The sequence below is a fragment of the Haliotis rubra genome, unplaced genomic scaffold (genome assembly GCF_003918875.1).
Source record: "Haliotis rubra isolate DU_JTF1 unplaced genomic scaffold, ASM391887v1 Scf123, whole genome shotgun sequence".
Lineage (NCBI taxonomy): Eukaryota > Metazoa > Mollusca > Gastropoda > Lepetellida > Haliotidae > Haliotis > Haliotis rubra.
In genome coordinates, this window is record NW_025765148.1 from 893,072 (window position 1) to 919,690 (window position 26,619).

The window sequence follows — 26,619 nt, forward strand, 5'->3', positions numbered from 1 at the left end:
AGGAGTTTCGTTTGATACTCTCTGAACTCACAAAATATGACAAAATGAAACAAGAGATTCGGTCCAAGTCTCGTAAAAGTACTGCTATCAGCGAGGCTGAGAAAAAAAAGTACATAGAACAAGGGGTGAAAAAAGCCCAGCAAGCCTTTATTATGAACACCAAAGAGATCATAGGCGATTCACATTAAACTGTTTCATTGAGGTCAACGTGACATAGCGGCACGTGGACATAGATAAAATGAAAATAAAATAAGACGAACCTACCTAGTATTACTTGATGGGCCAGACAGAAGACTATTGATCCTGTCAACAGCACGTGATGCGTGGGTGTGTGATACAATACCCGTTAAACTGACCTACTTCAGCTAAGTCCGCGGTAGCTCAGTCGGTTGAGTGGTGCGGCCCATTATGTATAGTCTGCGCTAAGCTGTACATGTGGGTTCGTATCCCACCGTCGCAACTTTGTGTGATGTGAGGTTCTCTCATGGTGAGAGACACAATTCCCCTTGGGAGGAAGCGCAATACATTTCTATTTCTCCCTTGGGGAATTTTGGCTGCCGGGGGCATTTTACTAGTAGGGGTAATGGTAGCAAGAGCTAAGGGTCCGACCAAAGCCTTATTTGGGAAATAAGGCTTTGCAGAGGCTTTTGTTGGACCTGGTCCCGGACAATCATTACCTCTACTACTCACCACTGTACAATAACCTAAAACAACATACAGAAAAAGCATAAAACATTACACACCAATATCTTCATTTGTGAATATTTATAAAATTGTGAATTTGCGTAAATCTTATATCTACAAAAATGAAATGTACAAGCATCTAGCAATCTTGTAAATCTATTTTTATTTGCAGTGCGTGAATTCAAGCTAACCCAACCTTTTTTGAATATCCACTGGTAATTGAAATAATTGAATTATATATTGATCTGGCTTCAGGCCATGTTGAAATTTCGGGTTACATAAGGTCGCTTCTGCTGCTAAAACCTGCGACACAATTACTTATACCATACTCCGATTACAAACCAGCATTAGATCTTACATCCGTGATCTAATGCAACAGAAGCGCGAAACTCAAGTAAGTATAAATAAATTACATCAAATAAAACCAACTAATGGTTACACCTACTTGAGTTAAAAGTGAATTTTTAAAGAGGTCATTATGCGACGATGACCCATTTTCCATGCTAGATATATATCATTAAAAGTTGAGGATCGTTCATTTTGTATCCCTTGTGATTAAACAAATCACTTGACTGCATTGATTTTTCCATCATAAGGAATCAATATGTCAAATGTATGAAGGATCCTTTTATTTATATTAGTTCTCATTTATTTTTTATTTGTTTTCAAAAGGAAATTGATATTATTCATAATTCGTAAACAGTCAGTGATTTTGTATTTGTAAAAGTGAATTCCTAACTTCGACTGTTAGTGGCAATACTTTCAAAGTGGGGTCTAGTTGCATGAAACGATGGTCCCCCTTAGAGGGTATGTGAGTCCCATTTCATTCAAAGTATTTTTCATCCTCCGTGCTAAATTGGAGTACAATCGCCAACGGCTGAAGGGATGGTGTAAACCAAGCGTGGGTTCATGCAGGTAGCAAAGGTACTGTACATCCACATGGTCCCTAGTATTTATATTGTAGTGGTCCCCACAGTGATATCGTTTTATGATACCAATTTTACTGTCCCTTGTTGACATATTTGTTTTGTCTTGCTGTAGATGTGTGTTAGAATATAAATTGTTCATCTGGCTGAAATATTTCCTATATGAAGTTAAATATTACCCCACTCACTTAACTGTGAGGCTCTTCCAGGACGACGGTTCTACTGCTCTAGGAAGAGCCATGTGCCTGGATTATTACTATAGGTGCTGATACTAACGTGATTTATTACAATGGGACTAGCTGGGGTCCATTCCATGAATTGATCGCTCCCAGCAACCAGTCCCTTTCCTGCAGAGATGACGCCATTCTTCCAGCTGAGCCAAAATGGTCTGTACTCGTTGCAGGATACAATAGATGATTCATAGAGGGAAGCCTTGTTACCGCACTGCAGGCACCCATTGATAAATGACCTGGAGTTACCGTGACCACCAAATGACACCTCATACATAGCAGTAGCATACTTGTTGGGATTTGTGTGTAGGGCAAAGTTGGCATCGTAGCACGTCTTGACTAGAAATACCAGGGTGGAGGTGCCGCCTGTGATAGTTTGAAGGTTGCTGGTTGATATCTGTTGGAAGGTGTATGTGCCGATATTAGGTGTGGTCATTCCGACGTAGGGACCTTGGGATGAAATGATTTGAGTATGTTGGTAATTGTTAGTGACAGTAAAGAACAAACATTAACCCTTCTCTCTTGGAGCAGAGCAAATGGGAATACACTATATGGAAGGCTTTCTGATGTGACCCGGGTTTTGCTCTCAGGTTTACTGGTTTAACAATGAAGAGATGCAGACACACCAAGCCATTATCCGCGCCAAGTGGTATCAGTCCTAAATAAGTACACCCTTTCTGCGAAACAAACAGTTGCTGACAGACACAAAAGCACCATAATTTCTTTAAAAAAGATGTTTACCTGTGCAATTAATCACGTGCGGAGTCCAGCTGCCATCAACCATGCAGGTGTTGTTGACACTGACGACGTCCAGCGTTACATCTCTGTAGTTTGTGTGACAGATACATGACCTCACACCCCCTGCCAGCTTGGATTCAGAACTACAGACTGCGTTGGGAATGGGTTCGTCAGAACAGACATCTGGTTGATAGATTTCACCTGTGGAGGAGAATAGTTGAAATTGCACAGTCATAGACTGTCCCGTTCTTTTCAGCACGAACAATGTCATAATACAATAAGCAAAAATTCAATCGAACCACAGTGGCCTGCAAACAATCTGGTGTGGACATCATACGTAGCTATAACTACAGATTGCAGTTCTTCAGATTTACAGGTTCTTCAGAACAAACATCTGGCTTTTTGACATCATCTGTGGATTAAATAACCCCATAAAATTCTGCAGGGATCTCGTAGTAGCAGGTGGTGGGAAGATATGAGTTCATGCATGTGTTTTGTGTATTGACAATTTTGTGTAAGTGATTTAAAGTTTATATTCACAGCGGCTGTATATTTCAAGCATATCGTGACGACAAATAGTTATAAATTCATGATAAATACATATATTTTAAAAACCATTTGACGAAGGACAGTAAAACTAACTAGAATATCTCAGTTTCAACAATTTAAAATAGCATCATTCTGTAAAGTTGGATTTCAAATTAGGACAATACAATATAAAAACGGGGTGAGTACCGCCTGCAACTGAAGGTAGATCACCATACTAGGGACTGACAATTACGAGATTAATTGATTGGAATAATAAACTGACGTACAAAGAAAGTACACACCTGATGCTTTGGTAAAATGTTTTCATGAAAACAGCGTACTATTTAGAAAAGTGCTTTGATTGCGACTCACAAGTCACAAGCATTGTGTACGTGCTGCAATAACACCATAGATATCGTACCCAATTGGAACATTACTAGCAAAACATTAACGCTGTTTTAATAGTCTCAAAACATCAGATGTGTGCTTTCTTTTGTACTTCAGTATAGAAATGATTTAGTAGTGGAGCAAAACCGACAGAGTGTATGCTCTTAAAAATCTCTTTTGAAAGCTGCGTGTATATTACGATTAAGACATTATATGTGAATCAAATCACAAAAGACATCAGTATTGTGATGAATAGTGATATTCTGCTGGAGAAGCCAAGTTGAATTACATTGTTGTTGGGTGACAACTGACAGTATCTACCTAATGTGCCTCCTTACATCAATGCCAACAACCACTCACTCTATAACCGATTCTTCTATGAGATATAATTGAAGAGAAGTATGCAGTACTATACTATAAACAGGTTGCAATTATTTGCCTTCAGGTTGAACATGACAGTATAAAGAGCTCGCTAAATATTATTTCATGTGAACACTTTGGTGTTGTATGTAACGCATGGCTATATTTATAGCAAGTCCAAAAGCGTAGGGAAACTCAGTTTCACTGATATGCGCAATTAATGCAGCCAAACAATGCCTGTAGTTAGGGCCTTTTCACTGATTAAACTGTCTCTCTTTCTGTGTAAACAGTACGCTCGTGGAAAGGTCCTTGTGAAAACGCCAACAGAGAAGGGCAGTGGGGTAGCCAAGTGGTTAAAGTGTTCTCTCATTATGCCCAAGACGCCCAAGAAAAGAGTTTGATTCCCAACATGGGTACCCATTTCTGATGTTGCTGGAATATTGCTAACAGTGACGTAAAACTTATTCAGTTAGTCAGAAGCAGAGTAGCGTTATTCATCTTTTCACCCCGTATACAGCCAAACAGAAGACAAGGCGTGTCCAAATTAAATTTCGGGCTTCATATTTGTCAAGTAGTCCTAAAAATACACGCAGATCACATTTTAATAGCATAGGCCACCAACAGCTTAAGTGCTTAAGTGATGAAGTTGATGTTTGGAAGCGTTTGTAGCACATCCAGGTGTACTACAGTGCCGTGGAACAACATCAATGATAGTCGTGGTGGTTATTGTGTACACATTTATAGAGCAACGTTTTCCTAATGAACCAATCTGCTTCTGACAGCACGAGTAATAATATTTGATCAATTTGATTATACGTCTACGCCCATTACTGACGAGAAAGGGAAAGTGTCTGGAAATGATCGCGCAACTGGCTTAGTTTTTCTGTGCCATGAATTCTTTAGCCATTCTGAACGTGCATTTCGTGGTTATTGTGTACACATGTATAATAGAGCAACGTTTTCCTGATAAATCAATCTGCTTCTGACAGCACGAGTAATAAATATTTGATCAAATCAATTTCTCCGTTTCAGCAAAAGGATTGATTGACATAAAGCAGGTGTCCTTAGTAACCAAGTGATAATAGTATATCGATGACAAGATGAAAACAAGAAGAAGATGACATATTCCCCCGGCCCCCACATATTTGAAAGAACAAATCATCTGACAGTTACTTAAAGTCCAGCTTGATGTCTTTTTAGACTAAAAAAAATGCCAACATTCTTTAAATAGCAAAAGGCAACACTTTGGAATCTGCCTCACATATCTGCCAAGTTTTGCTGAAATATATTAAGAAGTTTTCGAGTTGTGCTCCGGAAACGAAGCCCACCCCTCCCTTTTGAGACTAAGTCCGAATCGTTTCCATGGAAACCGGGGAAAATATAATTGCCAAAAATCTGTCAATAGCAAAAGGCACCATATTAGGTCCTATTTGATATATACTGAACCGCCAAAAAACCGTCACTCCCTTTTTAAAATGGACTCCGTCCGTGCGTGCGTGCGTCCGTCCGTCCGTCCGTGCACATTTTTCTTTTCCGGAGCAGAACTCTAAAACCATTAACTATTTCTTCACCAAACTTGGCACATAGATAGATCTGGTTGTGTACTGGTGCCTTTTGGTAGTTTTGGAATTATGAATAAAATATTTTTGGCGTTTCCATGGCAACAAGTTTTACTTAGAATGAAATTGGTGGTAGTGCTCTTTTCCGGAGCTGAACTCTAAAACCGTTAACTATTTCTTCACCAAACTTGGCACATAGATTGGTCTGGTGGTGTACTGGTGCCTTTTGGTAGTTTTGGAATTATGAATAAAATGTTTTTGGCGTTTCCATGGCAACAAGTTTGACTTAGAATGAAATTAGAGGTAGTGCTCTTTTCCGGAGCAGAACTCTAAAACCGTTAACTATTTCTTCATCAAACTTGGCACATAGATAGATCTGGTTGTGTACTGGTGCCTTTTGGTAGTTTTGGAATTATGAATAAAATATTTTTGGCGTTTCCATGGCAACAAGTTTTACTTAGAATGAAATTAGAGGTAGTGCTCTTTTCCGGAGCAGAACTCTAAAACCGTTAACTATTTCTTCACCAAACTTGGCACATAGATAGATCTGGTTGTGTACTGGTGCCTTTTGGTAGTTTTGAAATTCTGAATAAAATATTTTTGGCTTTTCCGTTGCAACAAGTTTTACTTAGCCTGAAATTGGTGGTAGTGCTCTTTTCCGGAGCTGAACTCTAAAACCGTTCACTATTTCTTCACCAATCTTGGCACATACATAGATCTGGTTGTGTACTGGTGCCTTTTGGTAGTTTTGGATTTCTGAATAAAATAAATTTGGTATTTCCATGGCAACAAGTTTGACAGAGACTTAAATTGGTGATAGTGCTCCTTTCTGGAGCAGAACTTTAAAAAAACCTTTCAATACTCTCCTTCCACGCCAGAGAGAGTTCAGCTGCAGTTGTCGGCCTTGATCGCACATCTTTGAGGCTCCTCTGTATCTCGTCACACAAGTGTTCTATCGGGTTTAAGTCTGGACTGAGGGCAGGCCATTGAAGAGTTTGTATGCCGTGTTGACGGAGAAAGTCTGTAGTTGCTCCGGCAGTATGGGCACGCGCGTTGTCATGCTGGAAGACGTCGTTTCCATGACGACCAAAATGTGGCACGACGAAGGGTCTCAGCGCTTGATCAATGTAGCGGGCAGATGTTACACCATTTCCTCTACCAGGACCAATATTCTGGAACACCATAGGGCCTAGTTTGTGATTGAGAGCAATAGCACCCTACAGCATTATGCTCGGACCTCCCCACGAGTCTCTTTCCAGGACACAATCATCTGCAAAACGCTCCCGCGTCGACGCCACACTCTCACTCTGCCATCAGCCGTCGAGACACAATATCGGCTTTTGTCGGAGAAGACTACAGTTGCCACTCTCGGTGACGCCAATTCCGATGATGTGTGGCCCACTGGAGACGAGCACGACGATGTCGAACAGTGAGGATCGGACCCCGGTAAGGCCTGCGACATCTGACTTTTCTCTGCCTAAAACGCCTTCGCACTGTGTCGGCGATGATTGGTCTCTGGTGATTGCCAATGGTTGTCTGTGCAGTGTCTGTAGCCCTAGCGAAACGATTTTGCAGGTGATGACGGACAATCTGCCGATTTTGCCTCAACGTTGTCACAGGCGGTCTTCCGCTGCGAGGACTGTAGGCTGTGCTTCCCGTGGCTTGGACTCGTTGCTGCAGGCGGTATATTGTTCGAACATGAACAGAAAAATGATTTGCAACATGTCTTGCAGTCTGGCCAGCATTCAGTCTTCCTAAAGCTTGGTCCCTCTGTTCCTTTGATAATCGTGGCATGTCGCTACTGTCGAACAGTGAATGATTCAGTGCATGTTCGGTGGCTCTTCTTATAGGGATGACACCTCGGGATGCACGTGCATTGTCATTTTCATGAAATACGCACAAAAAACTCGTCCCATCATTACTTTAGTAACTGCGTTTTGACGACGTTTTTTGTATCAAGCATCTGAACCCAAATTTTCGTGAACATTGGCTACGAACCAGGTCTACCAAAATATAAATAGTGAAAAATTAAATAACATTCAGAAGAAACATATCTGGCAAAATGTTTGGTAGGGTGACGTTACTGTTGCGGTTCAGTATATCTACAAAGTTTTGATGAAAGATATTGAACAGTTTTCGAAACGAAACCAACCCCTTCTTTTTGAGCCTAAGTCCAAAACGTTTCCATGGAAACCAATAACAATAAAAATGACAAAAACCTGCAAATAGCAAAAGGCACCACTTTAGGTTCTGTTTGATATATCTACGACGTTTTGTTGAAAGATATTGAACGTTTTTTGAGTTATGCTCCGGAAACAAAATGATTACGGATGGACGGACAGACGGACGAGGCATCGACTATATCCCCCGCATTACATGCCGGGGAGATAACAATAATTGTCGACAACTGATACAGTTTCACTAAATATACAGAAAACAAACAGCTGAATCGAAATTATTCTGATGCATATTGATCGTCGACATGATGTCTGTCTGCTGCAGTAGTCAGGTATTTGTCGACATGATGTCTGTCTGCTGCAGTAGTCAGGTATTTGCCTTCAGTTACCCAACAATTGCCGTTCCCATTCATTGTTGAGACTTTTTGTTGTTGATTTTGTATGAAGTAGAAGATGAATAAACAGATAAGAAAGAGCACGCTGTTTGAAATAAAACATCACAGTTCGAAAAGGCCCATGGAAAATGCCAGGGTTTAGCAGCAGAACAGAACAGGCGTCATTCTGCAGCCTTCTGTTCGACACGCCAGAGAACATGGGCTCCTTTCACGAAGCAACCGTAAGTAAGGTTAACCGTAACTCCCCTTCTTTAACATTGCACTAAGGTTACCTTAGTGACTTACAATCACCTTAGAGCTTGGTGAAAGGAGGTCCTGGGTTCAATTCTTCACAATTTGTAGAGCCCATTTCAGGTACTCCCCACCATTACTTGGCTGGATTATTGCTAAAAGTGGCCTCAACTATACATGTTGGCTTGGGGTGTCGAGGTGAACGGACGTGCTTTTGAGAGCTCTGCTCTTAATATATGATGTAATCACGAATTTGAACTCGAGGACCTACATGACTCTGTGTCTATAGAATGTAATTCTGCACTTGTGGATTATAATATTCATGGATTATGATATGGATGGACTTATTGCCTGAGGTAAATACAACTTTCCCCTCTAAACGTGAGCTTATCATGGCCGACATGAACTCTTCACAGTTTTATCAAACACAGAACCCTGATCCACTAGATTATAATATTTTGAATGAACTTAATGACATTATAGGTGCTAATGACAGGAAAACGTGTGAACAAAAGCTGGTCGATTCAAATATCGATGATGATGAAGGTTTGAACCATATCAGACAAGCTATATATGATATTGCTAAAACTGAGTGTCAGGATTTTCCGGAGGGAACTCTTGTGAAGAAGGTGAAAAGAAATGGCCAGTCAAAGTCAATTGCAGAAAAGTATGCATCTGACGTGTATCTACTGTATAAGTTCTACAAGGGAGCTATACAGTCACAAGTTATACAGACTGAAATTCTGAGCAGGGTTAAGTCGGTCCAGCCCAAAGTTCAACATGAATTAAATGATATGGATAAAGATATTGCCTAGCAAATGCTATCTAAGATGATGTGTATTCATGAAGATATGATAAAGAACTTTGAGTCTGTATGTAAACAATTACAAAACCTTTGAGGAAAAATATGATAGAGACATGATGCAGCTGATTGAAGCCTATGATGGAAAATCTGACGAGGTCAAGTGTTGTAAAGAAGAGATAACTTCTCTTCGCCATAGTGAAAAAACTCTCAAGTCAGAAGTTGTGAAATTACGCAATCAGATAAAGCAGAAAGACTTAGAACTGAAAGACACAAAAGATAGCCTAAATTCAAAGCTCAACTCCATTGAAAAGTGCTTACGAGCAATTGAGGGCAAAATTGATTGCGTAAGTACAGGGCACAAGCTACTGTATTCAGAGGCCCTCAAGGATACAAGCACTGATGTAACCACGCCAAGCAGGACGACAATGGAGCCCAGGGATAGTCAATCAAGCCCTGTCAGCACACCCCAGGCATTCAATGATGACGTCACAGCGGAGACCCAGACAAGCTATGATATCAACCCTCCTGTGGACACTGGTACAGTAGATTACGTCACTAACAACCAGTACTCCTCACACACGAGACGAAACCAGTCAACAGACAGAAGAAACGTAACTTTTACTAACTACTGGAAAAAGTGTTTCTCAGGAGTATCCACAAATAGAAACAAACGATTTGTACTGAGTCATCACTGGAAAAAAAGTCCACATTTACAAGCTTGGAAATGTCTTGGAAAGATGATGTTTCCAAGACATTTCCAGTTTTGGAAAGAAGATGTTTCCAAGACATTTCCAATTTTGGAAATATGAGATTTCCAATTTTGGAAATGTCCACAAGGGGAGATAACTGGTGGGTGATGGCAAATGATTGTAGTTTCCACGCCCCAAGGCCCAATCCCCTGTTAATTGACGAGTGATTCAAGGCAGTTAAGATTCACCAATTAACAAGGCGTACTGCCTTGTTAATTCATGAGTGAGTCAAGTCAGTTAAGACGGCCTCTGGAAGGAAAACCAAGTTCCAAGCTTCGGGGTGTTCTCTTTTTGCCTGCATGTACTGTTTTGAGATTGAAATTACTAGACCGTACTAATCCTTACAACAATGGGGATTAAAGCTATAGTCTGTTGTAGAAAAGCAAGTATTCCAGCACTTGTTGGTAAACAGTAAAGTTCATCACATTTTGCTTATTGCATATAGCAATAGCAAATATACGAATATGAGTTATTTGAAAATATGGTGACATTTTTAATTTTACTAATATTGCATGTAACATCATATGCATACACAATATTGCATGTATACAAATATACAAAATCAACAGTGTGGTATGCACAGGCGGTAAAAGTTGTATTGTATTTAAATTGGTTGGCTGCATATTGTTTTGTGTTGAGCTGTCAATTTGTATGAATGTGTGAATGAGGAACCTCGCATAATTATGACATTAAAATCAGACTGAAATTAACATGATTCCTTGGTCAATGTCGCAATGTTGGTGAAATGGTAGTATACGGCAGTTTGTTTCAGATTTTTTAAAATCCCTTCTTATATGCAGATAAAGTTATTCAAAAATTAACGAATAGTGCCATGCTTCTCTCAGAGTGAGGGAATATACTTTATGTAGTGTTTCTTATCAAATTAGATATTTCTTTTTCGTCTGAACAGAATTCACAAATTACGTATGTTTTGTGTGAATGTGTGTGCATACACTCATATATAACATCTAACTTGATAGGTATTAAAATCAGGCCGTTTGTAACCATAATGACTATATTGGTTGGAACACTTGAAGAACGAGCTGAACTGGAACCGGAACATTTCTCATGTCATCATGTGATATTCAAAACATTGAATGAAATAAATGCTGTACGATGAAATGGATCAGAGAACATTATAATGGCATAAATGACGCTTGATGACACATGTAATGACAATAAATATATAATCATTATGTTAGTTAACTAATGACCAGACATATCAAACTGGTACTGATAGATTTATATCTAATATGTAAAAATACAGTATTTCGTAGTACCTGAAATAGGATTACACAAATTCGGAATGAGATGCTTTAATCTGAAATCACATTATTAGGATGCAGTTTACTAAAGCAGAACTTAAATAGTCTTCAAAAGTGTGGTCATTCGCAAACTGAATCAGATCTCACTTATACTGCAGTAAACAGTATGGGAATACATAACGAAATATATCACTTAAGTGATAACAACTCCCTATTTATTGAATAGGGCGGCATTTCGATGTACATCGTTCAAGATAAACAAGCTGGTTGAATGTTGATTGATTCCATCACTTTGACAGTGGAGTGGATTTCGACTTTGTCATACTGAAGTTGATTTACAGCTAGAATCTGTCAATCAGCTGTTCAATTAGCATCCAATCAGCCTGTTTACAATTCGTTGATCTTACTCTCCTGCTGCCTCCATCCAACGATGTGCTACTTGCTAAATTATCTGTTAATTTCCTGGTTGTCATTATGCATATATACTTCTATTCACCTGGTTGTAGTAACGTTTATATTGATAACGGTGTGGGAATAAATATGGAAACTCCCCTCTATGCATCAACAAGAAATTGGCATTTGTAAAGTCGTACTTTAATAATATGGTGTTCTCCCACTTTGCCAGTTTCATTGTCAAGCAATTTATTAACTTCAATGGTGCAACAAAGGGGATTAGTTGGGGATTCAACACTTTGCCAATTTATTTCATTTTACAAAATTTACAAAAATATATACGATTTATGTTATATATAAAGTTACAGATATACAAAAATAAACAAATTATACATATATAACATAATAGTTTATAGTCACATAATGTTTCTTTTACATTTTTATCATTTTAAGCAGATGATTAGTGTTATAAATTTATTTACAGATAAATAAATGATACATATATAACTTATAATCATGTAATGTCATTTTAATCAAAAACAAACACAATACAAATATTTACAATCCAACTACGTGGGAGACAGCATAAGCAATTGATAATTGAAGCTACAAATTGTGAACACTTATTGATTAAAATTGTTTTGCATGTGGTGAATACTGTTCATGGCTCACCAAGCTCAGAAACGGTTCACTCTCACTTAGCCAGAGTCTTCCTTAAAAGGTCTTGTTAAGACAACATTGCACTGTGGCTAGGGGAGAGATGCGAGCCAGGTAATAAGCATTAGCCACTGTAGCGTGAGCCTTTGTTCTAGGGCTATAGTGTATATCTACAATGCGACACGATTGAATATGTATGCAAGTGTGCGTATAGTTTAAACAATATTTATTCTTGTACCACTAGTAGTGTACAGTGGGATTGACAAACAGTGTTTCCCCTATATTAATGTCGCTCCCCAAACTAATATATATTACAACAGTTCTTCAAAGATTAGATAATGCAGTGTCCAAGTTGCTGCATCCCAGTCTAATACGACAATGTAAAATTTAGTTTTTAGTCAATCCATAGTTCTGCACAATTTCGTGTCCACAAGGCTGTCCCACCGCCCAGTGTCACTTATAATCCATTGGTCCATACAGGCATACATATATGAATGGAATTTGTAAGTGTAACAGTTCAAATGTTACCTTGTCGTACTCGCGTTGAGTGGTATTGGCACTGTTTATCACTTTTAAAAAGTGGATGCTAACATAAATAGGCTTGACTTAAGAACTGGTTCTTAACAAGCAGCATAAAAAACATGACTTTAGAACCGATTGTTGACTTTGTGAATAGGCTAGGATTTAGAAGTCGTTACTAGCACTCAATAATCAGGCTGGTATTCAGAAGTGGATACTTGCACTCGATATATGTGGTGTCCATGTGTGTGTAATATTACAGCCAAAGAAGCATCATTTGTTAACATTATTCAGCCACCATTTCTCATATTGATACACTACATCTTTTGCACCAAGCATATTTTTATTTGCATTCTCTGTTAAATGTAAAGAAATTCAAATAATACCTGATGCTGATCAAACAAGCATTGGATTACGATTGGTGTTGTATTCTCAATGCAGGTTTTAAGATTTTAAGTTTAACCATCTGCCAGTGGTAAAAAATGTTAGGACTGATAACGAAGTCAATGTACGTCTTTATATTTTGTCTTATAATCCTAAATAGTTTACTAACATATTTGTATGCATTTTGAAACTTAATGGAATGCTTATACTTAGTGAATTTATAACAAGATTGTAATATCTAGACATTTTATAGATTGCCAACGTGTATCATATTTCACACACACGCCCTGAGTGCGACCTAGTGTATGTTGTCTGTCTTATTACACTTCACGGCAAAAAAAATGATTCTGTTGAATGTCATAACAAATAAATAAAAACAAAATGCAAATATTAAAATTAAAACAGACTAAAGTTATGGCAACAATATCAGGCTATTACCTTGTTCGGGGAATTTATCCATCAATATCCACATATCATATGCAGCTGACAATCCTGTTCCACGTCATGTGTCTCTAAACAGTCTAATATGCGAAAGAGTGATCTATTGTTTCAGGTTTTTCACATTGGTGTATAGTCCCATTGATCACCCAAGATAGCACACCTGGCAACTAATTGCAGGATGTCCGCCATTCTTTAAAAAAGTAATTTAGTTAGCCAGTAATGAGCAATCAATCAATGTATTGGCGGTTAATCCTTTGAAGGAAGGACGTTGTTTTTACACAGGCACTTTACGACAAGTTGTATTCTGTATAGATGAGTGAATCTACATACATAAACACTACCTTTTGACAAATCCGCTGTGCAGGATAAAAGCAATTAATCAATCAGCGTGCTATCGGTTAATCCTTTGATCGATGTTTGTTCTGTAACTCAGCTGATAATTCCTCTTACTGCATTTTCATGCGCGTATTACATAAGATGTAATACATTTGCCACATCAGACCTCTATTTATAATGATGAGTATTTACTCCAGACACAAGAAATTCTGCCAAGGCGGACAGTAGCAGGGTCCCCGCGTCAGTCACGGCTGAGGGAGCAGGGGCTGACCAGTTTGCAGCTAGGTTTCGTAAATTAGACTGTTGGCGAGAAACATTAATCGCTCTGGATCAGTGGCCCTTTAATGCTTTTCATAAACTAGAATCTCATAAACTATTTGTTTCTGGAATCATCTGTGATATGAACTTGTGTACTGACTTCTCTAGAAATTATTCAACGTGATCTAAAGCGAATAATGTATTAACCATTTAGTCACCAAAGAAATGGTCTCTGTAGCTTCTGATCAAGTCGTCCCTGGTGTTAATCGTTGCTCAACAAGAAGGATAGCAACATCTCCAATGTGTCGTATCACGCTTGCTAGTCATAATTCAAAACTTATATCCCTGATACACTAAACTTCTAGCACCTCGACCATTTGGAACAAACTGAACGTTCACCAAAGCATTTGCCATCATGGGATAGAGTGAAGACTTGCCATAACATGGCAACTAATATACCTTACAGTAAAACAACATTGTTAGTTATTGCTGTTCTAGATACATGGAGATGTATGGGGAACATGGAGATGTATGGAGAACAGCCATGTAATAACTGAACCAAAATCATTCCCTCTACTAGTGAAGGCCGTGTGGGATTAGTTAAACAAACAAACCGAGTCGACCATGTTTTAGTTAGTTGTAGGTTTCAACCTGGTTTCCATGTTTTAGTTTGTTGTAGGTTTCAACCTGCTTTACATGTTTTAGTTAGTTGTAGGTTTCAACCTTGTTTCCATGTTTTAGTTTGTTGTAGGTTTCAACCTGGTTTCCATGTTTTAGTTTGTTGTAGATTTCAACCTGCTTTACATGTTTTAGTTAGTTGTAGGTTTCAACCTGGTTTCCATGTTTATTTGTTGTAGGTTTCAACCTGGTTTCCATATTTTAGTTTGTTGTAGGTTTCAACCTGCTTTACATGTTTAAGTTAGTTGTAGTTTTCAACCTGGTTTCCATGTTTCAGTTAGTTGTAGTTTTCAACCTGGTTTCCATGTTTTAGTTAGTTGCAGGTTTCAACCTGTTTGAAACGTTTTAGTTAGTTGTAGGTTTCAACCTGCTTTCCATGTTTTAGTTAGTTGTAGGTTTCAACCTGGTTTCCATGTTTTAGTTTGTTGTAGGTTTCAACCTGCTTTACATGTTTTAGTTAGTTGTAGGTTTCAACCTGCTTTACATGTTTTAGTTAGTTGTAGGTTTCAACCTGTTTTACATGTTTTAGTTAGTTGTAGGTTTCAACCTGGTTTCCATGTTTATTTGTTGTAGGTTTCAACCTAGTTTCCATGTTTTAGTTTGTTGTAGGTTTCAACCTGTTTTCCATGTTTAAGTTAGTTGTAGGTTTCAACCTGGTTTCCATGTTTAAGTTAGTTGTAGGTTTCAACCTGGTTTCCATGTTTTAGTTAGTTGTAGGTTTCAACCTTGTTTCCATGTTTTAGTTAGTTGTAGGTTTCAACCTGCTTTACATGTTTTAGTTAGTTGTAGGTTTCAACCTGGTTTCACATGTTTTAGTTAGTTGTAGGTTTCAACCTGGTTTCCATGTTTTAGTTTGTTGTAGGTTTCAACCTGCTTTACATGTTTTAGTTTGTTGTAGGTTTCAACCTGGTTTCCATGTTTTAGTTTGTTGTAGGTTTCAACCTGGTTTCCATGTTTTAGTTTGTTGTAGGTTTCAACCTGCTTTACATGTTTTAGTTTGTTGTAGGTTTCCAACCCTGCTTTACATGTTTTAGTTATGTTTTCAACCTGGGTTTCCATGCTTTTGTTTTAGTTTGTTGTAGGTTTCAACCTGCTTTCCATGTTTTAGTTTGTTGTAGGTTTCAACCTGCTTTACATGTTTTAGTTTGTTGTAGGTTTCAACCTGCTTTCCATGTTTTAGTTTGTTGTAGGTTTCAACCTGTTTTTTTAGTTTGTTGTAGGTTTCAACCCTGTTTACATGTTTTAGTTAGTTGTAACCTGGTTTCAACCTGGTTTCAACCTGGTTTTACATGTTTTAGTTTGTTGTAGGTTTCAACCTGTTTTTTAGTTTGTTGTAGGTTTCAACCTGGTTTTCCATGTTTTAGTTTGTTGTAGGTTTCAACCTGGTTTCCATGTTTTAGTTTTGTAGGTTTCAGTTTCAACCTGTTTCCATGTTTTAGTTTGTTTCAACCTGCTTTACATGTTTTAGTTAGTTGTAGGTTTCAACCTGGTTTCCAGTTTCAACCTGTTTTGTTTTAGTTTGTTGTAGGTTTCAACCTGCTTTACATGTTTTAGTTTGTTGTAGGTTTCAACCTGCTTTACATGTTTTAGTTTGTTGTAGGTTTCAACCTGGTTTCCAGGTTTTAGTTTGTTGTAGGTTTCAACCTGCTTTACATGTTTTAGTTTGTTGTAGGTTTCAACCTGCTTTACATGTTTTAGTTGTTGTAGGTTTCAACCTGCTTTCCATGTTAGTTTGTGGTAGGTTTCAACCTGCTTTACATGTTTTAGTTAGTTGTAGGTTTCAACCTGCTTTACATGTTTTAGTTCGTTGTAGGTTTCAACCTGCTTTACATGTTTTAGTTTGTTGTAGATTTCAACCTGGTTTCCATGTTTTAGTTTGTTGTAGGTTTCAACCTGCTTTACATGTTTTAGTTAGTTGTAGGTTTCAACCTGGTTTCCATGTTTTAGTTTGTTGTAGGTTTCAACCTGGTTTACATGTTTTAGTTAGTTGTAGGTTTCAACCTAGTTTCCATGTTTTAGTTTGTTGTAGGTTTCAACCTGGTTTCCATGTTTTAGTTTGTTGTAGGTTTCAACCTGGTTTCCATGTTTTAGTTTGTTGTAGGTTTCAACCTGGTTTACATGTTTTAGTTTGTTGTAGGTTTCAACCTGCTTTCCATGTTTTAGTTAGTTGTAGGTTTCAACCTGCTTTCCATGTTTTAGTTTGTTGTAGGTTTCAACCTGCTTACCATGTTTTAGTTAGTTGTAGGTTTCAACCTGCTTTCCATGTTTTAGTTTGTTGTAGGTTTCAACCTGCTTTCCATGTTTTAGTTTGTTGTAGGTTTCAACCTGCTTTACATGTTTTAGTTAGTTGTAGGTTTCAACCTTGTTTCCATGTTTTAGTTTGTTGTAGGTTTCATCCTGCTTAACATGTTTTAGTTAGTTGTAGGTTTCAACCTAGTTTCCAAGTTATAACCTAGTTTCCATTAAAACTGAAACTACATTTTGCACCAATATCTGGATAGTATCCATGTCGGGACTTTGCCCACTCGTTCATGGAGGCTCCTGCTGGTGCTTAGTTTATTGTTGTTTCCAACCTAGCTCCCAGCTTATAACCTGGTTTCCATGAAACTGAATCTGTTGTGCTGGCCCCTTACCCGCTCCTCCAGAAAAGAGGTTGTGTTTCATGCAAACACACATACCAAATCAGGTATTTTATACAATTGCACAATGGTAAAACCGCCAGGATGACAAATAACAGAATAAAACACAAAGTCATGATAGCTTTATTTACATTCAACAATTTGCTGATAAACAACTGATATTTGTAATGTTCACATTAATAAAAACTGAATTTTCAAAATGCATAAATAATTAAAAGCAATAAGGGAATAAATTGCAGTGAGTATGGGATGTGTTCTTAAACTCATCAATGTAGATGAATCCATATTATTTGGTTTTCCAATTTGAGAAATGTTAACTCTTTCCCCAAGAGAGGAATAACTTTTGTTTCTACTCCGGCCAGTCAATCGTTGTCAGGACCTTCCTCCTGCTTTCCAGCTTCTGAAAGTTAGAAAACAATAAACAGTCAGTACAAACAAGCATTCGTCAACAATATCGCTAGCTGGAGAAAGGAAAACTGTCCAATGTTCCTTAAGCTTGAGGAAAAATAAGCTGTAACCACTGTCCAATAAGCACGAAGTTCAATAAATCAAAACTGATCATTTGACCTGAAAAGTGACAAAAGTTTCAATCGCAGAAGAACTTAATGAAATTTGTAAGAGTAGAGAGACAAGCGAGAGAAAGACGCATTTCCTTAGCTTTGGTTGGACATTTGATGACTGACAAAAAAAGATTTTCTTTCACTAAATAACAGTTGTGACTTATAGAAAACATTGACATTGAATGAATAACATTTCTTAGGAATGCACACTAAATTCATGCTATCATTGCCTATATTTCCGAGAAATTCTCATGTGAAAGCTATAACTTATTTTCTGAATGTTACATGCATTATGCTTTGATATTATATGTATAGAACTACGAATTATCCATTATTCTGAAAATAATGTGAAAAGAAATATTTCCCCAACATATCCTATTAAACGTTCTATATATCAACTTTCTTTGCAAACTTCTTTTGTGGATCTAACAAAATCCACATCTCTTCATTCAGAGTTAAATATCTTAACATTCTAAGTGTAAAATTGTTTACATCAGATGATAACTTAAATTACCTCATACATCAGTAATCTATCCTATACTGACTTGAAAACCTATTAAAAAACAGTTTCCAAAAATATTGTGTTGACAATTTATCAACTTAACAGCATTATAGTATCATGATAAATATCGCCTTAAAAGTTGGCTGAACAATATTGTCGATTTTTTTGTCATAGGCTGTCTTGTAACTCTAATAACTAGACAAAGAATTTTGAAACTTCACTCTAACCATGCACTAAATCTGGTCAGAGAATTCCTATAAATGCAAAATGACTCACTATCCCCCACTGAATTGTTTTCGGTGGTACAAATATCAAAGCAATTTTCAATAACAAACTTTAAAATAGAACTTCCAATCATTGGATTTCTTGCAATAATATTCGAATGTAGACATCGTGACATTGCTGGATATATTTGTGGTTCATATTGTTCTTGCAAAGACAATATTTCATACATTACGATAATGAACCATTTAGTCGTATGTGACCTGATCGAAATCCCAATCGAGTTCTTGAGTTGACTAAGTAAAGGGAGCCATATCTCTTGCCAACATTTCGACACGCAATTGCTTATCGAGTTCCATCAAATCTATAACTTTAATTTCATATTTATTGTCCTAGCTACTTATGTACATTAAAGGTTATACATAACATGAGCTATTGCTTAATTCAAGAAATTTACACTGTACCTGGCATGGTCGTGGAATGTTCCCTTTCTCCCTCCGCGATCGACGACTGCTCCTGTTTTCAAGTTTTCACGTACCCGAGCCTCCCAAAGCTTCTAGTGTAACTCGCTTTGCCATTTTCTTGATTCAGATAACATGGACAATCAAAGTAATAATTCATTGTGCTGGGTTCCTTGTTGTGTAAAAAACGGGAGACACTTTGGCCCACTTTCAAAACAACTTCTCATGATATAGAACAAACCTTATGGATAACAACTTCTTTTTATTCGTGAATGCGACGTTTCGATACAGATTCTTGTACCGTTGTCAAGCATAATGGAACATGAAGAAGGGGGGAAGTGTATATATACTGGATGTAACAATGTAACAAAGAAAACAACATAATTGACATAACTGGCTAGGCAGAAAGCTGATGAAGCCAGAGAGTAGACAAAGGACAGGCGTGGAAGCCAATGATGTACAAATAATAATGAGATGTTTATACAGCAGAGTTTATACAGTAGATTGGGCTTGGTGGATGAGTGCATCATAAGCGGATGGAATGAAGTATCCTTGGTCTCTGTTGATGGTGGGCTTTTGGCGTTTGATGTGGATGGCTTCGGTGAGCTTGCGTTTAGTGAAGTCTGTTTGTTTGTTGGAGAGAATGGTGATGTCAGACCACTCTATTTGATGATTGGGGCTTGCTTTGATGTGGTCGGAAATGGCTGATTGGCTGTCGGAATTGGTAACAGAGGTCTGATGTTCTTTCACTCGGGTGTTCATGGGTCGGGAAGTTTCGCCTATGTAGCTCTGGCCACAATCACAGTTTATTTTGTAGATGACACATTTTGGGTTGTTGTTCTTTACGGTGGCGGGTTTTCTTCCATTGGCATGGAGAATGTTGTTAAGGTTGGAGGACGCGGAGAAGGTGGTATCTATGCCAGCTTGTTGTTTTAGTAGATCTTTCCCGCACAAGTATCAATTTGGATTCCGTAAAGGTGCTGGCGCTGAAACAGCTGCATTAACACTGTTAGAAAGTATAGCTTATTACAGGGAAAGAAACTCACCAGTGTATTGTGTCTTTCTAGACAACGAGAAGGCCTTTCATAGAATATGGCTCAGTGGATTATTTTATAAACTCCATCACTTTGGTATAAATGGTAAACTGTGGCGTATCTTACGTATTAAATATACTTCAATGCAATGTTGTGTTAAAATAGGGGGAGTTGCATCTTCTCCATTTCCTGTAAAACAAGGTGTTGGTCAAGGCTGTGTTTTGTCAGCTTGGTTATTTTCATTGTATGTTAATGACCTATTATACACACTAGAATCATTACAACACGGTTTAAGTCTTCCATGGGGTAATGTGCCAGGTATCTTATTAGCAGATGACACAACTTAACTATTGTTAGTGGAGCCATAGATGGCCTACAGTGTGCACTAAATGTGTGTTTTGAGTACTCTTGTAAATGGCATCTTCAATATAATGCCGACAAAAGTGTATTCTTATTGTTTGATAATACCCAAAAACATACATGTCAATCATTTTACACTGGGGAGAAGATTGTAACTCAAAAAGATCTTGTTGTGTATGCTGGCTTGTACATAACCACTGCATCTTCAACGTTAGTGCGTACTCAAAAATCATGTGATAGAATGTTAGTCAACACAAATCGCTGCAATGGTTTGTTCTTTGTATTGTGGTCTAAACCCCATGTTCCCTCCCTTTGAGACTAAGTCCGAATCTTTCCATGGAAACCGGGAAAAATAGAATTGCCAAATATCTGTAAATAGCAAAAGGCACCATATTAGGTCCTGTTTTATATATACTGAACCACAAAAAACAACCGTCACTCCCTTTTTGAAATTGGTAATCAGTTTAATTCAAACACATGTAAATAACATAATAATTGTCGGAAAGATTTCAAAATTGACATGTTTGATAATCAATACTTAAATTATCATTTTTTAAACAATGACAAGTCAAAATGATGACAGGTGGCGCAGCAGTGCGATCCGAAAGTCAATAACGCGTATGGCCTCCTTGAGCGTTGACAACAGCGTTGCATCGTCTGTACATGGAGTGGATGAGACGGTTGATGAAGGCCGTAGGAACTTGTGCCCATACTCGGTGATACGCCTGAGAGAGTTCAGCGGCAGTTGTCGGCCTTGATCGCACATCTTTGAGGTTCCTCTGAATCTCGTCCCACAAGTGTTCTATCGGGTTTAAGTCTGGACTGAGGGCAGGCCATTGAAGAGTTTGTATGCCGTGTTGACGGAGAAAGTCTGTAGTTGCTCCGGCAGTATGGGCACGCGCGTTGTCATGCTGGAAGACGTGGTTTCCATGACGACCAAAATGTGGCACAACGAAGGGTCTCAACTCTTGATCAATGTAGCCGGCAGATGTTACAACATTTCCTCTACCAGGACCAATATTCTGGAACACCATAGGGCCTAGTTTGTGATTGAGAGCAATAGCACCCCACAGCATTATGCTCTGACCTCCCAACGAGTCTCTTTCCAGGACACAATCATCTGCAAAACGCTCCCCGCGTCGACGCCACACTCTCACTCTGCCATCAGCCGTCGAGACACAATATCGGCTTTTGTCGGAAAGACTACAGTTCGCCACTCTCGGTGACGCCAATTCCGATGATGTGTGGCCCACTGGAGACGAGCACGACGATGTCGAACAGTGAGGATCGGACCCCGGTAAGGCCTGCGACATCTGGCGTTTCTCTGCCTCAAACGCCTTCGCACTGTGTCGGCGATGATTGGTCTCTTGTGATTGCCAATGGTTGCTGTCTGTGCAGTTTCCGTAGCCCTAGCGAAACGATTTTGCAGGTGATGACGGACAATCTGCCGATTTTGCCTTAACGTTGTCACAGGCGGTCTTCCACTGCGAGGACGGACGGCTGTGCTTCCAGTGGCTTGGACTCGTTGCTGCAAGCGGTATATTGTTCGAACATGAACACAAAAATGATTTGCAACATGTCTTGCAGTCTGGTCAGCATTCAGTCTTCCTAAAGCTTGGTCCCTCTGTTCCCTTGATAATCGTGGCATGTCGCTACTGTCGAACAGTGAATGATTCGGTGCATGTTCGGTGGCTCTTCTTATAGGGATGACACCTCGGGATGCACGTGCATTGTCATTTTCATGAAATACGCACAAAAACCTCGTCCCATCATTACTTTAGTAACTGCGTTTTGACGACTTTTTTTTGTATCAAATGCAGCATCTGAACCCAAATTTTCTTGAACATTGGCTACGAACCAGGTGTACCAAATATAAATAGCGAAAAATTAATTAACATTAAGAAGAAACATATCTGGCAAAATGTTTGGTAGAGTGACGTTTCTGTGGCTGTTCAGTATATCTACAAAGTTTTGATGTAAGATATTGAACAATTTTCGAGTTGTACTCCGGAAACGAAATCACCCCTCCAAAACGTTTCCATGGAAACCAATAAAAATAAAATGACAAAAACCTGCAAATAGCAAAAGGCACCACTGTAGGTTCTGTTTGATATATCTACCACGTTTTGTTGAAAGATATTGAACGTTTTTTGAGTTATGCTCCGGAAACAAAATGATTACGGACGGACGGACAGACGGACAGACGGACGAGGCGTCGACTATATCCCCTCGCATTACATGCCGGGGGGATAACAATAATTGTCGACAACTATTACAGTTTCACTCAATATACAGAAAACAAATAGCTGAATCGAAATTATTCTGATGCATAGTGATCGTCGACATGATGTCTGTCTGCTGCAGTAGTCAGGTATTCGTGGACATGATGTCTGTCTGCTGCAGTAGTCAGGTATTTGTCGACATGATGTCTGTCTGCTGCAGTAGTCAGGTATTTGTCGACATGATGTCTGTCTGCTACAGTAGTCAGGTATTTGTCGACACGATGTCTGTCTCCTGCAGTAGTCAGGTATTTGTGGACATGATGTCTGTCTGCTGCAGTAGTCAGGTATTTGTCAACATGATGTCTGTCTGCTGCAGTAGTCAGGTATTTGTCGACATGATGTCTGTCGGCTGCAGTAGTGAAGTATTTGTCGACATGATGTCTGCTTGCAGCAGTAGTCAGGTATTTGTCGACACGATGTCTGTCTGCTGCAGTAGTCAGGTATTTGTCGACATGATGTCTGTCTGCTGCAGTAGTCAGGTATTTGTCGACATGATGTCTGTCTCCTGCAGTAGTCGGGTTTTTGTCGACATGATGTCTGTCTGCTGCAGTAGTCAGGTATTTGTCGACACGATGTCTGTCTCCTGCAGTAGTCAGGTATTTGTCGACACGATGTCTGTCTCCTGCAGTAGTCAGATATTTGTCGACACGATGTCTGTCTCCTGCAGTAGTCAGGTATTTGTCGACACGATGTCTGTCTCCTGCAGTAGTCAGGTATTTGTCGACACGATGTCTGTCTCCTGCAGTAGTCAGGTATTTGTCGACACGATGTCTGTCTCCTGCAGTAGTCAGGTATTTGTCGACACGATGTCTGTCTCCTGCAGTAGTCAGGTATTTGTCGACACGATGTCTGTCTCCTGCAGTAGTCAGGTATTTGTCGACACGATGTCTGTCTGCCTGCAGTAGTCAGGTATTTGTCGACACGATGTCTGTCTCCTGCAGTAGTCAGGTATTTGTCGACATGATGTCTGTCTCCTGCAGTAGTCAGGTATTTGTCGACACGATGTCTCCTCTGCATTTGCAGTAGTCAGGTATTTGTCGACACGATGTCTGTCTCCCGCTGCAGTAGTCAGGTATTTGTCGACATGATGTCTGTCTGCTGCAGTAGTCAGGTATTTGTCGACATGATGTCTGTCTCCTGCAGTAGTCAGGTATTTGTCGACACCGATGTCTGTCTGCTGCAGTAGTCAGGTATTTGTCGACACGATGTCTGTCTCCTGCAGTAGTCAGGTATTTGTCGACACGATGTCTGTCTCCTGCAGTAGTCAGGTATTTGTCGACACGATGTCTGTCTCCTGCAGTAGTCGAGATGTCTGTTTGCAGTAGTCGATTTGTCGACATGATGTCTGTCTCCTGCAGTAGTCAGGTATTTGTCGACACGATGTCTGTCTCCTGCAGTAGTCAGGTATTTGTCGACACGATGTCTGTCTCCTGCAGTAGTCAGGTATTTGTCGACACGATGTCTGTCTCCTGCAGTAGTCAGGTATTTGTCGACACGATGTCTGTCTCCTGCAGTAGTCAGGTATTTGTCGACACGATGTCTGTCTCCTGCAGTAGTCAGGTATTTGTCGACACGATGTCTGTCTCCTGCAGTAGTCAGGTATTTGTCGACACGATGTCTGTCTCCTGCAGTAGTCAGGTATTTGTCGACATGATGTCTGTCTCCTGCAGCAGTCAGGTATTTGTCGACACGATGTCTGTCTCCTGCAGTAGTCAGGTATTTGTCGACACGATGTCTGTCTGCTGCAGTAGTCAGGTATTTGTCGACATGATGTCTGTCTGCTGCAGTAGTCAGGTATTTGTCGACATGATGTCTGTCTGCTGCAGTAGTCAGGTATTTGTCGACACGATGTCTGTCTCCTGCAGTAGTCAGGTATTTGTCGACACGATGTCTGTCTGCAGCAGTAGTCAGGTATTTGTTGACATGATGTCTGTCTGCTGCAGTAGTCAGGTATGTGCCTTCAGTTACCCAACAATTGCCTTTCACGTTCATTGTTGAGAATTTTTGTTGTTGATTTTGTATGTAGAAGAAGATGAATATACAGATGAGAAAGAGCACGCTGTTGGAAATACAACATCACAGTTCGTAACGGCCCATGGAAATTGCCAGGGTTTAGCAGCAGAACAGAACAGGCGTCATTTTGCAGCCTTCTGTTCGACATGCCAGAGAACATGGGCTTCTTTCACGAAGCAACCGTAACTAAGGTTAACCGTAACTCCCATTCTTTAACATTGCACTAAGGTTACCTTAGTGACTTACGATCACCTTAGCGCTTGGTGAAAGGAGGCCCTGGGTTCAATTCTTCACAATTTGTAGAGCCCGTTTCAGGTACTCCCCACCATTTCTTGGCTGGATTATTGCTAAAAGTGGCTTCAACTTTACTTACTCAAGTTTCTCACTCACAAGTTCCAGCTGATGGACCATATGGAGGATTATCTTTAGGGACTGATGCAGCCACGTCCTTGGTTCATTCAGGTGGAACTATATTCATGTGTCGCATACGTCGTTGAAATTACACTTGTGAGAAATCCGAGATAACCAGCTGTCCGAAAGCCGTAGTGGCTGAGTAGGTTAGATGGCTAACTTTGTGTGCTGGTGATTAGCTGCCTGAGACAGAGAGTGTAGGTTTGAATCCTGGATACGATTCAGTCTAACAAAAGTACTAGAATCGGTACGTTACTTAGAATATGTAATAAACAACATAATGACCTCCTCCTAAACAGATTCAATGTAGGTGTGTATTATGCAGCAACAGACTCTACACAGCTGCATTGTAGGTGTGTATTATGCAGCAACACTCCACACAGCTGCACTGTAGGTGTGTATTATGCAGCTGTAGCTGCACTGTAGGTGTGTATTATGCAGCAACACTCTACACAGCTGCACTGTAGGTGTGTATTATGCAGCAACAGACTCTACACAGCTGCACTGTAGGTGTGTATTATGCAGCAACAGACTCTACACAGCTGCATTGTAGGTGTGTATTATGCAGCAACAACCTCTACACAGCTGCACTGTAGGTGTGTATTATGCAGCAACACTCTCTACACAGCTGCACTGTAGGTGTGTATTATGCAGCAACACTCTACACAGCTGCATTGTAGGTGTGTATTATGCAGCAACACTCTCCACAGCTGCATTGTAGGTGTGTATTATGCAGCAACACACTCTACACAGCTGCATTGTAGGTGTGTATTATGCAGCAACAACCTATACACAGCTGCATTGTAGGTGTGTATAATGCAGCAACAACACAACACTCTACACAGCTGCATTGTAGGTGTGTATTATGCAGCAACACAGACTCTACACAGCTGCATTGTATTATGCAGCAACACACTGTGCATTATGCAGCAACACTATACACAGCTGCATTGTAGGTGTGTATTATGCAGCAACAACCTCTACACAGCTGCATTGTAGGTGTGTATTATGCAGCAACAACCTCTACACAGCTGCATTGTAGGTGTGTATTATGCAGCAACAGACTCTACACAGCTGCATTGTAGGTGTGTATTATGCAGCAACAGACTCTACACAGCTGCATTGTAGGTGTGTATTATGCAGCAACACTCTACACAGCTGCATTGTAGGTGTGTATTATGCAGCAAAAGTCTCTACACAGCTGCACTGTAGGTGTGTATTATGCAGCAACAACCTCTACACAGCTGCATTGTAGGTGTGTAGCAACACTCTACACAGCTGCATTGTAGGTGTGTATTATGCAGCAACACTCTACACAGCTGCATTGTAGGTGTGTATTATGCAGCAACACTCTACACAGCTGCATTGTAGGTGTGTATTATGCAGCAACAACCTCTACACAGCTGCACTGTAGGTGTGTATTATGCAGCAACAG

General features: G+C 39.5%; 1 protein-coding gene across 1 annotated transcript in view; it reads right to left on the minus strand.

The window, feature by feature from the left end:
• Window positions 1-1,829: 1,829 nt before the first annotated feature.
• LOC124266108 overlaps window positions 1,830-26,619 on the minus strand; it is a 42,491-nt gene continuing 17,701 nt past the window's right edge. Inside the window, exons 3-4 of the mRNA XM_046700920.1 lie at window positions 2,582-2,779; window positions 1,830-2,290 (exon numbers count right to left, since the gene is read on the minus strand). Coding sequence (XP_046556876.1) covers window positions 1,830-2,290; window positions 2,582-2,779 — 659 coding nt within the window. The remainder of the gene's footprint in view (window positions 2,291-2,581; window positions 2,780-26,619) is intronic.